We start from the raw sequence: 15,991 nt of genomic DNA, 5'->3' as shown, positions 1-15,991 counted from the left end.
TTTTTTAGGGGGGTTATTGCGAATTGACCTTTAAACTAATTATTGTTCGTAGCTTATGTAGCCCCCTTTCTTCATGTCTAACGGAACTCCGTATGCTGAGTACCTGTTTAGCGTACAGGAAGCCTGATCCTCCGCGACTGTGAGCATGGAGTGACAGCGGTTACGCTCGTTACAGCGCCTCCACCTGAGTGGGATCCTAGCGCAGCAGGTTAACTCCTCACAGGAACGAATATGGGCAGTAATGTCACACACAAAGTATATAACGGGTATTTACTGACACATAAAATACAACACATTATAACAGTACCACAGTACAACACACTAATAACCCAGGGTTGTCTGTATCCTCAAAGTACTTAGGGTGCGGGAGCACCAATATCCCTGATGTCCGTCCCCAATGTCAATCCCACCCAAGTGTAGGGTGTAGCGCTACCCCTGTGGACCATTGGTGCACGTGTATGATACCTCCCTGGGCACTCCTGTACCCAGGTGTCCCCGTCAGGCAATCTATCAGTGAGGTCCCACGACGTGGGATCTGCAAATCCCTTTTTTCGCCTTATCTGGTCCGCCTCGTGGTGTGAACTCCCGCTGGAGGGTCTCACCGTTGGTCTCTGATACATAGTCCAGGCTCTGGTCCCAGACAGCAGGCCAAACTCGCCATGTGGCGTCCGTCACCGGTGTACTGACACTCTCTCTATGCAGCTACTGTGGGAAGCGTCCCTATCTTCGGCCTTCCCTGCAGCAGCCACAATCTGTGAGGAATCGGGACCTATGGGAGATCTGGCCTAATCCAGTGGATCACTAAATCCTGGTCACTACTTTCTCTTCCTGCGTTCCTGCTCCGACTGAAGCATGGTGCCAAGCTCGCCAAATATAACTCTTTCTAGCCGGCCGTGATTCTCGCAGCCCTATTGGCTGTTTGTGCCCATGTGGTAGCAGCCCACAGGCTCCTGGGACTTGCATTTCCATGCGGAGCCGCCTGTAATGGCTGCCGCACTGTATTGCACTGTGCATGCACAAGGATGACACTGCACATGCGCGATGACACAAAATGGCGGTGTTCTGAATGTTTGTGCCACCGCGGAGCTCCGGCGATCCACTTGCCACACTACCTTTGCCGCCGTGTTCCCTGCTCCTATCCGGTTCCGCCCGCAGCTCTGGCGGCTCCCACGCAGCTCTGCAGCCTCCACCCATTCCCGCACCCGCCATTGAGGTAAATAATAATAATAATAATAATTTGGAATGTATTGTTTGGATATGTCCTAAATAGCATGAAAATCAATGTGAAGAATGCGTGGAATTGCTTTAATATTTGTTTACTACTTCTAGTGGGGTCTGGATAGGAACCCCAAAGCATCGGTGCGCCTCATAAAGTATTTTTATTTTTGGGTTCACACCGTTTTTGTGATTTATTATCGTACTTTTCTATTATCCATCACTAGATATCTCATAACTCTCTGCCGCAACCACGTAATATGAAGTGGACTCTGTAGTCCTTGAATGAGGAGTATAATGAATTTAAAAAAAAAAAAAAAAGTGGTGAACGTTTAGCTGAGAATTTGTCCCCTCGGGTCAAGGGACAATCCTGGAAATGTAACACTCTAGTACAATATGTATTAGTTGAAAAAGTCCAACTGTGTGACTTAAATATTAAGACATGAATAAAAACCCAATCTAAATTAAGTTCACCTTCATGCTTTGATCTTAGGCCAATATAATACTGTATGGTACATTATTTATTCTGGGCTCCTTACTTGCCATAGTCAACGCTGACAGCTCTTCATAATTTAGTGGCATCATAATCATAATTCAGATTATTTACCCTTTTAACTGTGGACTGATATTGTAGCATTTTTAAATTGTATGCCAAGGTTAGGATATATCTCTAGTATGATCTACTTATTTGCCTGCTTTCTCACCACACAGGTCTACAGTTTATTTTGGTTACTGTACTACTCTTGTATTATGGCATTAAGGAAGCAATCCCCACCAACATGAGACGTGTGTGTGTGTGTGTGTGTGTGTGTGTGTGTGTGTGTGTGTGTGTGTGTGTGTGTGTGTGTGTGTGTTTATATATATCTCACATACATACATTATCTATAGCCCTTGTATCCACTGCCGGATGCAAGACTCCCCAATGATCTTCCAGGTACTATGATTGCAAGCCTCTCTTACCCACGAATACCATCTTTGTCCAATGACGGTCATTTCTTCTTGCGATGGCCCACTGCAATTTAAAAATTTTCACCTAGTAATGGTGTCACAGACTTTTGTTTGGTTCTGAACCCCCCCCATTCATTCATTTTTCTGTTTCTTTAGGCAATACCAGCATACATCTCTCCATGCTTCTTTGGCCGAGTCCATACAAGGACAGGCCGTGCTGAGGCGTGCGGACGCTCAGCGCTGAGCCCCTGCATCCTCAATGAGGATGCCTTGAGAGGGGGCTCGCGCGAGCGTCCGCAGGCGTGCGGCGTGCGGAGGAGTTGGAGGTTTCAGCCGAGCGGCAAGCTGTTTTTCAGCGCGCTGTCGGCTGAAAACCTCCAATGAGAGTGGGGCTGCGTCAACGTCACGGGCGATTGGCCCAGCGACGTCACTGCCCGCCTCCCTCAGTCTCCCCCCACCTCCGATCGCGGACGCTGGCTCGCCTATATGTGCGTGGAATCGCACAGCTTCTGCAGGCAAGCCTCAGCGTCAGCGCAGCCCGGCTCCCCCCCTCTATGGCCCGGGCCTTTGAGTTGTATGAAGCTTCTGAATTATCTTTGCATTTAGGGTCCAAGTTTCACACCCATCCGTGAGTACAGGCAGAATACACTGGTCGAAAAGTGTGTGTGTGTGTGTGTGTGTGTGTGTGTGTGTGTGTGTGTGGTACCCTACCGCCTTGTCCTCCTTCACCATTTTCTTGAAACATCCTATTTCTACTGTAATAGATGATGGGATTCTGTTCAAACCCAAGTGTCAAGATGTATACAAAACCTGGTGCATGGGGAAAATGTGTCACGATACAAAGAAAGAGACAAGGTCACAGCAGTCCCCTTTTCACATTGCACTCAAGGTAAAAGAAATAGTAATGTACATAAAGATATAGTATCCACCAAAGGAACTATTGTCCCATAAAGAGTGTAAATATGTACATAAGGATACAGTATCCAGTAGAAGAACTGATGTGTCCTCAAAAACGGAAAAAATGAATGTGGTCGAACAGGAGACCATATACTCCCGCTTAAGTTATACCTAATAGCCAAAGGAAATGGCACAGGCATCCACTGTTAAAATACAAAACAATTACATTTTAATACCAAATATTGACGCCGAAACACAAGTGAAAATCAATATAACGTGTGCTAAAATATATGAAAACAATAACCCCTGTTAGGGGAGCGGGTAACATCCTACTTCACAAACTTGTTTTTTTTTTTTTTTTTTTTTTAAGCTTTAATCTCTAATTCAGGGAGGCGCAAACTTTTGGCCCTGCGCCCCCTGCCTGCTCAGGGCGGGCGCGAGCACTGGTGCTACTTGGTAGCCAGCATCAAATGACGCCGCGGGGTCATGTGACGTCACGCCGTGTTGTCATGGGGACATGTCGCCCAAAGCCGTCGGAGAGAAGGTAAGTGAGTTACAGATGCCTTGTGCACTCCCCGGCACTTAATTTAAATGCTTTGGAGAAGAGCGCAGGGCCTCTGTAACCGCCGTGGCCCCCCAAAACAATACTCCCAGTTTGCGCACTCTTGCTCTAAACGTTGTAGCAGTTCTTAAGGCAGCAATCCACTCGTCACTTTTAAACAAATTACATGTCTAATTTCCCATTGCAAAGTCCTTTTTTTAGTTTTTAGCAACCCCACCCTTTTTAAGTTTTATACTGTAGGTGACTCCTGGAAATATCCATTTTTAAAATATTGCCTTACAGAGATGTTAAAAGCTGCCATTCACACTCTTTAAGACGAAAGGTTTCCAAGATTGCTGATGCTAGTATGTACTGTATGTACGGTATATCCTTATATAGAACCATTTATGTACATAGCGCTTCATAGCAGTATTACATGTGACATAATAATAATAATAATATAACACATAGTGGGAATAAGCGCTTTTGACATTACAAGAACCATAGGAAAGGAGTCCCTGCCCCGAAGAGCTTACAATTTAAGGTTGTGGCCCCAGTGCCGCACGTGCGTCTGCCAGGCTGGCGGCGCGTGCAGCCGAGTTCTCCGGTCTGCAGGGGAAAAGACGGGGGCGGGGGGTAACGGAGGTGTGACCATGACGTCACCCGGCAGGTTCGCCCTCATTGGCTGAACCGTGGGGGGCGTGGCCTAGAGCTCCGTCGCTAGAGCTGATCACAATTTTCATGTATGCCTGAAAAACTCGCAGCGCGGCGGCCGCCCCTTGCAGCTGGCCCGGCCCCATATGGGGGTGGCTCTTGTGGCAGGCGCTGCAGCAGCCAGCGGGGACCAAGCCCAAGTGGTAATTAGGGAGAGGGAGAAGTTACAGAGACAGTTGGAGGGTGTTATAGTAAGTGTGTCTGCAAGGGGTCAGTGCATATGATATGTATAGCATCAGCCAGTGGAGCTACCCATATGCTTCGTTAAAGTGGTGTGTTTTTAGAGAGGTTTTAAAGGTGGAGAGAGATGGTGCTAGTCGATATTGAGAGGATGGACATTCCAGAGGTGTGGGGCAGTGAGTGAGAGGTTTTAGGTGGGAGAGGGCTTTAGATACAAAAGGGGTAGGCATATGACATTCTTGAGCAAAACGTAAATCGGGGCGGTGTACAGTGAGAAACTAGGGTTGAGATGTAAGGAGGAGCAGAAGACTGTATGGCTTTAAAGGAGAAGGAGAATTCTGTAAGTAATACGGGATTACCAATCCGGCACATTGCGACTGTACTACTGTATGTGATGGGCACTACAGTATATCACTAGGTTCCGCTATCCTCCCCAGAAACCTATTTGAGTTCCACGCATATAATGTTCTTATCTGGCCCCCTGAGTACGTCCTTCTCTTCTTTTTTTTGTTTTTAAATTTTAAAAAAAATATTGTTTTTTTAGTGTTAAATCTTGAGCTTTTGAGATTACTATGGGAAGTTTAATTACTGCCCTGGGCTCTAAGGAGAGCTCGGTTTGAACCTCCTGGACACTTTTTATTGCACATGCTAATATCTACTGTATGTATATATAATGTTCAGAAAAAAATGGGACCCCTTTTATTTTTCTACCTATTTTGCATAAAAATGTACTTATTTTTCATGAAAATGTACGCAATTATAGGTCTGTCACAGTAGATTATTACATTTAAGAATGATTTGCTAATCTAATAAATATTTTTGGGACTTGGGGACGGCATGATGACCTCATCAAGGTCGTAGTTGCAAACTGGTGTTTAGGAAAGAAGATAAGCACGTTCTAAAGGGCTTGAGACAGAGCAAGAATTATGATCCAAAACGCTCACATAAAATGTTTCCTGATGAACGATGGTTGCTAGGAGCACTGAAAAAATTAATTTGTATCATTCAAGAGTGGGAGCAGCTGGATCACCGCGTTATTGATTATGCAATTAGACAGTGGCGTTCTCGTCTTCGGGTGTGTGTTTCAGCACACTCAGAACATTTTGAACACACACTTTACCATAGTTCAATCTTAGTGTTTCAGCTTAGATCAGGGGGGCGCAAGACTTTTTGGAGGGGGGCGTGGCGGTTACAGGGGCCCCGACGCTGAGAGCGCGAGGCCTCTGTAAACTTACCCGGCTTCAGTCCACGCATCTCCATGGCAATGCGGCATCAAATGCCGCCCATTGCCATGGAGACATGACGTCAAATTATGCCGCGGGTCACGTGACATCACATGACCCAGCAGCGTTATTTGACGCCACATTAGAGGTAAGGGGGGGGGGCGCGACCCATGTAGTTTGCACACCCCTGGTTTAGATCACAACAGTTTAACACATTTATGAGCTACAAAGGAAAAACTCCTATTTCTCGTTTTATGACCATGAACCTACCGCAGTGTACCTGCTACTTGTTGACATAATACAGTGACGTGTGTGTGTGTGCGCACATAGATATATACAGGCATACCCCGGTTTAAGGACACTCACTTTAAGTACACTCGCGGTTAAGGACATATTTTCAATAGCACCATACCCCTGTATCCATACGCTCGCTTTGCGAGTACGGACACTTATTCTGCCCTACAGACCGCCGTAGTAGTGACGCACTGATTCCCCTCGCCCAATAGGCAAACGGCAGCTTGAGCATGCTCCTGTCAGCACGTCCTGAACAGCAATACCGGCTCCCTACCGGTACCGAAGCATCGATAAGTGGGAAAAAGGTAGTGCTTCACTTTAAGTTCATTTTCGCTTTACACACATGCTCTGGACCCATTGCCTACATTAATGCGGGGTACAGTATGCCTGTAGATATCTAGAGCAGGGGTCTCCAAACTCAGTCCTCAAGAGCCGCACACAGGCCAGCTTTTATGGATATCCCTGTTTCAGCACAGGTGGCTCAATCAGTGGCCCAGTCAAGCCCAGTGATTGAGCCACCTGTGCTGAAACAGGGATATCCATCAAATCTGGCCTGTGTGTGGCCCTTGAGGACTGAGTTTGGAGACCCCTGATCTAGGGTGATAGATATCCTAAAAATTGCTCTACAAATAGTTGTTTTTTTACCTGTACAGTAGCTGCCTACAATGAGGCCAATGCCCTTTCGGGGCTAGATTTGGCCCACAGGGGCTGCATGTTGAAGAGCCCTGAAATACAGAAGTATATAGTGTTTCTGTAACACTTTGCTAGGGAATGACCAGAGATGTGTCCAGGAACTGTATTGTGACTGTGGTAAAACTATGGAATTCCAGCCATCAGGTTTTCCTTTTGTTTGAACAGGACAGCTGGGAAATTATAGAAGGTCTGCGGGGGAGCACGAGCCACGTACAGGAACCACTGAGACAAGAGGGCTTCCTGCTGAAGAAGAGAAAGTGGCCACTGAAAGGCTGGCACAAGGTATGGCTCACCAGAGCTTCCACTAAGGTTTTCTTTTAACTCCTTCACTGCCTGAGGATTTGCAACGGGTTACAGGCCTACTTGGCAATGAACCAGTTGAGTAAAGATCTCTCAGTCGAAATAATGATGTTGATAATGTATGGAATATCATGGGGCTTCACTATGCTATATTTCACGGTTGGGCAGCTCCAGTCCTCAAGGGCCATCAACAGGTCAGGTTTGCAGGATGTTCCTGCTTCAGCACAGTTGGCTCAGTCAGAATGATAGCCACCTGCGCTGAAGCAGGAATATCCTGAAAACCTGGCCTGTTGGTGTCCCTTGAGGACTGGAGTTGGCCACCTGTTCTCTATTACTACCTGGTCAATGACCACAAGTTGCCTTTTCATTACTTGTCAGTTCCAGGTTTTCCATGTTCCTATTTCCTGTGAGAGGCGGCAGTAACATTTCTCACCTGGGGAGCGAGGGGAGTAAAAGTATAAACTGGTGTCGCCACTTCAAAGTTTCAACTGTTACCACCTTTTGACTATGCATATTAACATAGTCATGTGTTAGCCAGGATGCGAGACCCACATGGTCCATAAATATTTTCAGCACTGCAAGGCTAATACTATTCTATTATTTACGCTATCGAGTTTAATAGAGCTCGTTGGTGAGGAGAAAGTCAAAATGCATTTCCCCAGCAAAATATGTTCTGGGTTTAAGCTGCAGTTTGTATAGGTTTCCAACTGTTTTCTTGCTGAAACCAAAATAAATGAAGTAAATACTGTATGTCATACTTATCAACATTTTAAGGCCAGGTACCCAGTGCAGCCGGTCGTGTGCGCGCCTCTCACCAGCCCCTTACCTCACTGTCCCCAGTGCCCCCTCGCTTCTTGGGTCACTGCGCACTGTGACGCAGCCAGCCAGCAGGGACTACAACAGGATTGTGTTCCCGTGTGGTGACGCGTCACGTGGTGCGCCAGCGAGCCAATAAGAGTGGGTTTGCTCCTGCTCCTGCCCTGCCCCTCCCATCACCGTCCACTTTGAATCCTCCTTTTCAGCTTCTTTTCCCGGTGATCTCTTTGTGCAGTATTTGCAGGGGGGCGGGGGGAGGAAGGGAGGGAGAGCGAGTGGTGGAGGACTTTATTTATTGTTTTTATAACATAAAAGCCATCATGCCCCCACCGTGCCCACCCGCCCCGTTTTGGCCACGCCCCCCCACACCTGAGAACTCTGCCTGCAGACAGCAGATTGCGGTCTAGCGCTGTGCACGCGCCGGTAGGACACCAGGCGCGCGTGCAGCAGCCCTCAGCGGGACCTTAGCCTAAAGCTTCTTTCAGGGAGGTGTTGGGATGAAAATTTGGGGAATTTTCTCAAACTTTTATTGACTTGGGTGAATTATTTTTAATGGGACGGCAGAAACATGTTATAAATCGGGGAGTTCCTCTCCTAAAGAGGGCGAGTTGGCTAGTCTGAAATCCATATGTTCCACAGTAAGGTGTTTGGAAGTATTGAGTATCTTGTTGTTGCCAAATGGCATGTATTATACAGGTCTAACGTCAAGGCTCGCTCGGACACAGCAGATTATCTGTGATCATTTAGTGCAAGTTTTCGTAATATTGCTCTATGTAATTTCTTTTTACAGAGGTATTTCTTCTTGGACAAAGGGATCTTAAAGTATGCCAAGGGCCAGGCTGAAGTAAGTCTAATACTTATTAAAAATGCACATCACATTTTTGTTTTTTTTATGTAGAGCAGGGGTGAACAAACTTTTTACAACGAGCCCCCCTTTCATCAGTGATATTAGTCGGGCCCGTCCTGCCTGATGTAATCCAAATTACATGAAAAAAAAACAACCAAAAAAACCCTTTATTAATTGGTATTGAATATAAATGTGAATACAAATACGTAAAAATAATTGCATCTTTCAAAAATTTTAAAACGCAAAACATGACAAAATGGTATGTTTAAAACAAAAAAAATCAGTGTATAAGATAATACTGACTGCAATTTTTTTCTATTTTGCTGCCTCCTCATCCTCTCTCGCCCCTATCCTCATCCTCTCTCGCCCCTATCCTCATACTCTCACCCCCTCCTCATTCTCTCACCCCCCCTCCTCATTCTCTCACCCCCTCCTCATTCTCTCACCCCCTCCTCATTCTCTCACCCCCCTCCTCATCCTCTCACACCCCTCCTCATCCTCTCACCCCCCTCCTCATCCTCTCACCCCCCTCCTCATTCTCTCACCCCCCTCCTCATTCTCTCACCCCCCTCCTCATTCTCTCACCCCCCTCCTCATTCTCTCACCCCCCTCCTCATTCTCTCACCCCCCTCCTCATTCTCTCACCCCCTCCTCATTCTCTCACCCCCCCTCCTCATTCTCTCACCCCCCCTCCTCATTCTCTCACCCCCCCTCCTCATCCTCTCACCCGCCCTCCTCATCCTCTCACCCGCCCTCCTCATCCTCTCACCCGCCCTCCTCATTCTCTCACCCGCCCTCCTCAACCTCTCACCCCCCCTCCTCAACCTCTCACCCCCCCTACTCATTCTCTCACCTCCCTCCTCATCCTCTCACCCCCCCTACTCATCCTCTCACCCCCCTATTCATCCTCTCACCCCCCCTACTCATCCTCTCACCCCCCCTACTCATCCTCTCACCCCCCTATTCATCCTCTCTCATTCCCTCCTCATCCTCTCACCTCCCTCCTCATCCTCTCACCCCCCCCTACTCATTCTCTCACCCCCCTACTCATCCTCTCGCCATGTCCTCCTCCTCACCCCTCTTATCCTCCTCACCCCTCTCCTCATCCCCTCACCCCTCTCCTCCTCTTCTCACCCCGCTCCTCCTCCTCTTCTCACCCCGCTCCTCCTCCTCTTCTCACCCGCTCCTCCTTCTCTTCTCACCCGCTCCTCCTCCTCTTCTCACCCGCTCCTCCTCCTCTTCTCACCCACTCCTCCTCTCACCCCCTCAACAATGCCTTCCTGGCTTCGGTGGAGGAGCACCGCGGGAGTGGAGCAGGGCGGTGGCAGAGGAGGACGCAGCGGGAGAAGAGGATGGAAGACCCCAAAGCGGGGCAGGGCGGCAGAGGACGATGACCGGGAAGGAGCGCGCTGTAGCAGCGTCAGACACCGGAAGTCAGTGGACCACCTGGACGCGCTCCTCCCCGGCCAGTCTCCTCTGCCGCCCTCCGTCCTCTTCTCCCACCACCGTCCAACTCTGCTCCTCTGCGCCCCCCTTAAAATACTTTGAACACCCCTGATGTAGAGTATTGTCTAATGCTAAATTGTAGATTCAGTCAAGTGTCAAATAATTTTTTACGTTTGTGGAGTTTTGTGCAAGTAAAAGCGTTTATCCAAAAATGTAGAAAATAACCTAAAGCGCTGGGAACAAAAAAAAGGGAAAAAAAACAGAACATCGTGCGATTTGTGTTGCGAATAACACATCCCCACTTCAATCTAGACACTCACAAGATCATTTCTTTGTTTGGGCATGTAAAATGCCCAGGAAAAGCCTCTTCCCATGATCTGATGTAGAATGGGATCACCTGCTCCACATCTCCCCCTTTTCAGCCGTCTTCTTGTGGTCAGAGTGGATCCGAATAGATCTCACCGCCATGGCATTGGTTTCAATCTAGTTCTGCATCATGTGATCTAGTATACTCACCTCGTGATGCCAGTCTCCATCTCTGCTCTCCGTCTGTTCTTCTCCTTGAGTAATAGTCCATTCTGACCACAAAAAAAAACCAGCTAAACAAGGGGGAGATGATCCTAAACTATACCTACACCAGATGGTGGGAAGAGCTTTCTCGTGGCGCTGATTCCATTTTCCATGCACAAACGAGAAATGATCTTGTGAGTTTCTACATTGAAGTAGTAAGGTGTTATTCACGGCACAGATCACACCATGATCTGTTTTTTTCCCCCTTTTTTGTCCCAGCCCCATAGGTTATTTTCTCCATTGGACTTTCCTTTCTCTCTGGGTGAGAGCGACTTACCTGAACTGCAGGGACAGATGGATTGTTCACTATTTTTGCCACTATCACAGCTTTTTGTTGGTATTTGTCACTGATACTTTGTCATCGCTGTTATATTTAAGTGCGCAATTTAGTTTTCTTTTTCACGGTTTGTCAAAAATGAGCTTGGAAGAATTACATCTCTTACTGGCCTATAGCAGTAGGGTTTCAGGTTACTAAAGTCCTTTTTCAAGCTAGTTGAAGAGTACCACATGAAAATTTTCAGATGAGTTCTGTACAGTATGTAAAAGTACAGTGTTAAAATACAAAAGGCTTTTAGCATTAATTACAGTAGTAACCCATGATTGTTTTAAACTAAGCATACATTGAAAAAGGGGCTGACCAGTGAAAGGCTCCATGTTTTCCATAACTAGCTTTCTCGCATAATAAAATGTTTAATGTCTCTTTTTTTTAGCTGCGCATGCGCAGAAGAGCAGAAACACAAAACAGAGAGTTTGCTTTCCTGAATGTAACACAGCTGTGTATACTGTAGAGCATGAGAATTGTGCCAGGTAGTGTTAGGACCTGCAGATTGGTCATGCCGTGAAGTGGCTGCAGGCTGATAACCTTTTGGCCAAAGGGTTTAACTAAATGACCCTTACTCATGAGCAGATGAGCACTGAGGTATTGCACTATATGTTGTGTCATTTTGTATGATGCGCTGACCTTTCTGTTTTTGTTTGTACAGCGGTGTACAGGTTGCGCCATGCACTGCGGCAAATGCTTTTCTTTTGGTAGAAAGCCTGCTTTATATTCTTTTTCATGGCGTTAAAAAACCATTCGTTTTTATCATGCACAAGCAATAATCATTCACTCATCTTTTCATCCAGATTGGCTGCGAGAGGAATATTGTGTATTCAGATCAGGCAACTATTACTACTATTATTAACAATTAATTATCACAATATTAGCACAACACTGCCATTACATGAAATGCATTACAAAGCCTCCACAGATCAATGTGGCCCTGACATTCATACAGCTCATCAATACGGTCATTACATTGTGCAACCATTGCTCACATTTCTAAATGAGGAGTTGTGCATCTATATTGCATACTAAAACCCACTGACTTCTTAGCTTGTTTTAAAGAAGCACATATGAATATGAATCAAGGGTTGAAAAATAAAAATTAGAAGTTGATTCTAGGTCTATTGGTTTGATTCCACATGCATCTGGTAATATAGGAAGTTTGCATACAATGACTCCACTCGCACATTAATCTATTTGGAGAGTCGTTTGTGGAGCAGTTAGGGGAGGAGTAGCTCATTTCAAAGTTATATGGAAATAATAATAATAACTTTATTTCATATAGCGACTTTCTCCCAATGGGACTTAAAGCGTTTCACAATTACAGTAAAGTGCGCTGTACGCAGCACATATGAATTTTACAGACGTCCCTGCCCAGATGAGCTTACAATCTATGTTTTTGGTGCCCGAGGCACAGGGAGATAAAGTGACTTGCCCAAGGTCACAAGGAGCTGACACCGGGAATCGAACCATGTTCCCCTGATCCAAACTCTGTGTCATTGTTATCAGTCAGTGTCAGTGATCCACTCCTTCTCCGTTGTTGCTATATCCAATTATAACATTCATAAATACCTGTAAAAACAGGTGTGACACTGCCAGGTGTATGTATAACAGCACTGTCATTCAGGGATGAAAAAAGTGACCAGACGTGCAAATGACTAATGCAGTAATCTTCGCTGCCAGCTGTTCTGCCGACATAAATCTTTACATGAGAAAGTTCTCGTGAAGCTGTGTATTTCGTCTCTGAATGGTTTTGTTTGCTCTTGCAGCTGGAGAAAGGAAAGCTGCATGGCTGTATCGATGTTGGCCTGTCTGTGATGTCAGTGAAGAAGTCCACTAAGTGCATTGATCTGGATACAGAGGAACATATATACCACCTCAAGGTAATGCCACAAAGAACTTGTTCGGGACTTTAATAAGCATAGGTCAAAATAGATGAAGCTTTGAACTCCAGGTGATCTCAGCAGCGCAAGGGATATAAAGGCCCATATTTTCCAAGCCGTGCTACACTATGTTCCAGAAGGCGTTTCCTTATGGCCCATTTGAACCTTTTGCTTTACATTCTAATAGTGCTTTAATGCATTACATTCAGTCGTGGTCTTTTTATTTTTTTCCCCAAAGGGGAATTTTACTATGAAAATTACATTTAGCTGCCTGAGCATCTGCATTCAAATTAGCCAGAGCCGACCATCCAAGGGCCACTCTAAGGCTAGATTGGCTAACCGGTTGACGGTTAAGGAGCCCCGATGTACTTATTTATAAAATCTTTCACCAGGAAGTAATACACTGAGAGTTACCGTTCGTTTCCATGTACTGTACTGTATGTCCTGGGCACAGAGTTATGATGACGGTACAGGGTTGCATGAAATGAACAGAGGTTATACGTTATATTTACAGACATTTCATGGACCATTACTATACAGCAGATAACGGGGATTGTTAAACATTGATTAAATAGCAGCTGGCAATAATTATTTTCACTTGAAAATAATTTGAGGTACTTTTTATCAGGTATTTGTGAAACAAGATCATATTTTCATGTATTGAATGGAGACCAATTATTCCTGATCTCTGCTTGGAGCTGTGCTTGTGCAACAGTACTTGATTGATGCCACGGTTTATATTTAGAGAGCTGCCTTGGATGTAAAAGATGAATATACAAAGGTGCCCGGTATCCCCTGCGGGACCTGAATGTCAGAAAATCAAATACCATTAATGTGGTTTCATTTCTGACTACAGTAGGAGGATAAGAGCGTAAACCTGTAAAGACATTCAGGATGGTAATAATTAATGACCGTGTCTTCAGCGTGTTACAGTACATTGCCAGTAAATATGAAAAACCGAGAGGTACAAAAAAATTGCTGATCAATAACTGTGCCACATTCTGTGCTGCAGGTGAAATCTCCCGGGATTTTTGATGAATGGGTACTGAAGTTGCGGGATCACCGGCTGTACCGACAGAATGAAATCTCCGTGTATCCGCATGAGTTAAATACCCAGTTTTTCCCAATGGTCTCTACCACAGATTCTGCTTCCAGTGCTTTTGATCCAGTTTCAGCCCCACAGGTAACAAGGCAGTCATTGGTTGTTTTATTTTTGGATGTTAAAGGGCAGAGAGAATTAAAGGCAGTTACCTAGTTAAGTGGTCAATTCTCGGGAATGTATCTCTTGTGTGCCCCTATGACATTTACTGGGCGTTGTGATGGCTTGCACAGTGATTGCTGGTGTGGGGGATAACACGTTCACTGCCCCCACACAAATCACCACGGTGACTTCGCAACACCGTGATCCAAACTCAGGCGATCACGGGGTCACGACTTGTCAGGTGGGCTATCTTACTCTGCTGACATACAGCTTTCCAGCACTGAAAAAGTTAATGCAAAAAAGTCGACCAAAAAGGGACTTAATAAAAAAATCCCAAGTCTCCATTTACTTTATTCACATACAATGCCAAGATCACTTTGTAAAAACTATTAAAGACATACAATACAATTAAAAATACAATTAATTTTTTTCTTTAACAACTTTGCAGCTCTTGTGTTTATTCCATAATAGCGTACGATTATGTGCTGTTTTACCTTCTTATGGCATCTATGCTCTCAGAACGTAATATGTATGGAGAGAAGGGCTGTGGAGGAGGGACCCTGAATCCTGTGATTGTTGATATATGTCGTGATAACTTGGCACAGGAGCGGATACGTGTCGCAGGATTTAGGGGTACATTCTATAAGCTCAGAGATCGCCGAACCCTGCAGTCTGACACGGAAGCTACTTAATCTATCCTATAATTCCCCTGTTTCTGGAGCCGTCTCTCCAAAAAGTTTGTTATATAATAGTCACCAAATCTTTTCAGCCTGCTGATTCCCAGAATGACAATTAATATGAAATAATGCACCAGTTTGTGAAATTGCCACTTATGGTATTTAAACACCCGTCTTGCGTTGTATTTCATTGTCATTTCAAATGCTGTTTTTTTGTGTATTAAAAGGTTGCTGTTGTCATGTTATAGTTTTCTGGAGCCTTAACACCAAGATTAGTATATTTATGTATTTTTAAATAATAGTATTAAAAGTTCATGCGTTCATGTAACATACATTATGCAGTTATAATGTTGCTTAAACCATTTTGTACATTCCCCCTGCATTAAAGTGTGTGTTATGACCCTTTTCAGCCTTCAATAGGTTTTACGGCCCTTGCAAAGCTTAATCAAACTTAAATGCACGGCACTGATAATTGACTTTCTGCTACAGGAAAATAATTTCAGCCGACAGAGCTCACTGAAGCATGGAAGCAGTCTACCATTTTCCTGTTTAAATAATGAAACGAGAATACCGGCGTGGCTCCAATCTTCTGATCATATGGATACATGTGCAAAAGGTGAATTTCATTAACAGATTCCGACTTTGCATGTTAGTTTTTCTTTATTTAATGTGTGCAATTTTGGATTCGTATAAAAGAGGTCTGTTTTTAAAACTGTAACAGTAGATTTAACATATACTGTATTAATATATGATTTTTTTTTAAAATTCCTAATTTTCATAGAAACGTTTTTGGATACATGTTATATTTCACAATTGAAAGGGTTTTTTGGTGTTTTGCTTTTTTGGTGTTACAATGAAGCAAAGGGAATATTTCTGGATCAGAGACCCACAACTCTGCATTCTGTAATTTGTGTCCCGTGTGTACTCGGCCTGTAAAGATTGTGCAGACAAAATACAAATAATAATAATAATTATATTCTGTCAATGCACATGACCTTTGAGGGAAAGTAAGGCCGCTTGCCATCTGACGAGTGCACTTCACAGTTTATTCTCATCCTTCGTAATGTCCATTGCGCGTCTTCATATTTTTATAGTATAATTATCCTATTGGTGCAATAAATAACCAGAAGTGGCCAACTCCTGTCCTCGAAGGCCACCAACAGGTCTTGAGGATATCCCTGCTTCAGCGCACGTGGCTCAGTCAACGAGTCTACATACAAT

General features: G+C 45.0%; 1 protein-coding gene across 9 annotated transcripts in view; it reads left to right on the top strand.

Annotated features, from left to right (window-relative positions):
* Nucleotides 1-15,991, top strand: part of OSBPL3 (oxysterol binding protein like 3) — a 184,894-nt gene that overhangs the window by 120,828 nt on the left and 48,075 nt on the right. For 5 of the 9 annotated variants that reach the window (XM_075586797.1, XM_075586798.1, XM_075586796.1 and 2 more), the window contains 6 exons: nucleotides 6,225-6,317; nucleotides 6,871-6,987; nucleotides 8,612-8,665; nucleotides 12,779-12,892; nucleotides 13,905-14,075; nucleotides 15,260-15,386. In XM_075586797.1, coding sequence (XP_075442912.1) covers nucleotides 6,225-6,317; nucleotides 6,871-6,987; nucleotides 8,612-8,665; nucleotides 12,779-12,892; nucleotides 13,905-14,075; nucleotides 15,260-15,386 — 676 coding nt within the window. The remainder of the gene's footprint in view (nucleotides 1-6,224; nucleotides 6,318-6,870; nucleotides 6,988-8,611; nucleotides 8,666-12,778; nucleotides 12,893-13,904; nucleotides 14,076-15,259; nucleotides 15,387-15,991) is intronic. The other 4 variants (XM_075586800.1, XM_075586804.1, XM_075586803.1 and 1 more) reach the window with 2 other exon arrangements.

Source organism: Ascaphus truei, chromosome 2 (assembly GCF_040206685.1).
Source record: "Ascaphus truei isolate aAscTru1 chromosome 2, aAscTru1.hap1, whole genome shotgun sequence".
NCBI lineage: Eukaryota > Metazoa > Chordata > Amphibia > Anura > Ascaphidae > Ascaphus > Ascaphus truei.
Note: the sequence above shows the minus strand (reverse complement) of the source record. Positions and strands in the feature narration are given on the sequence as shown.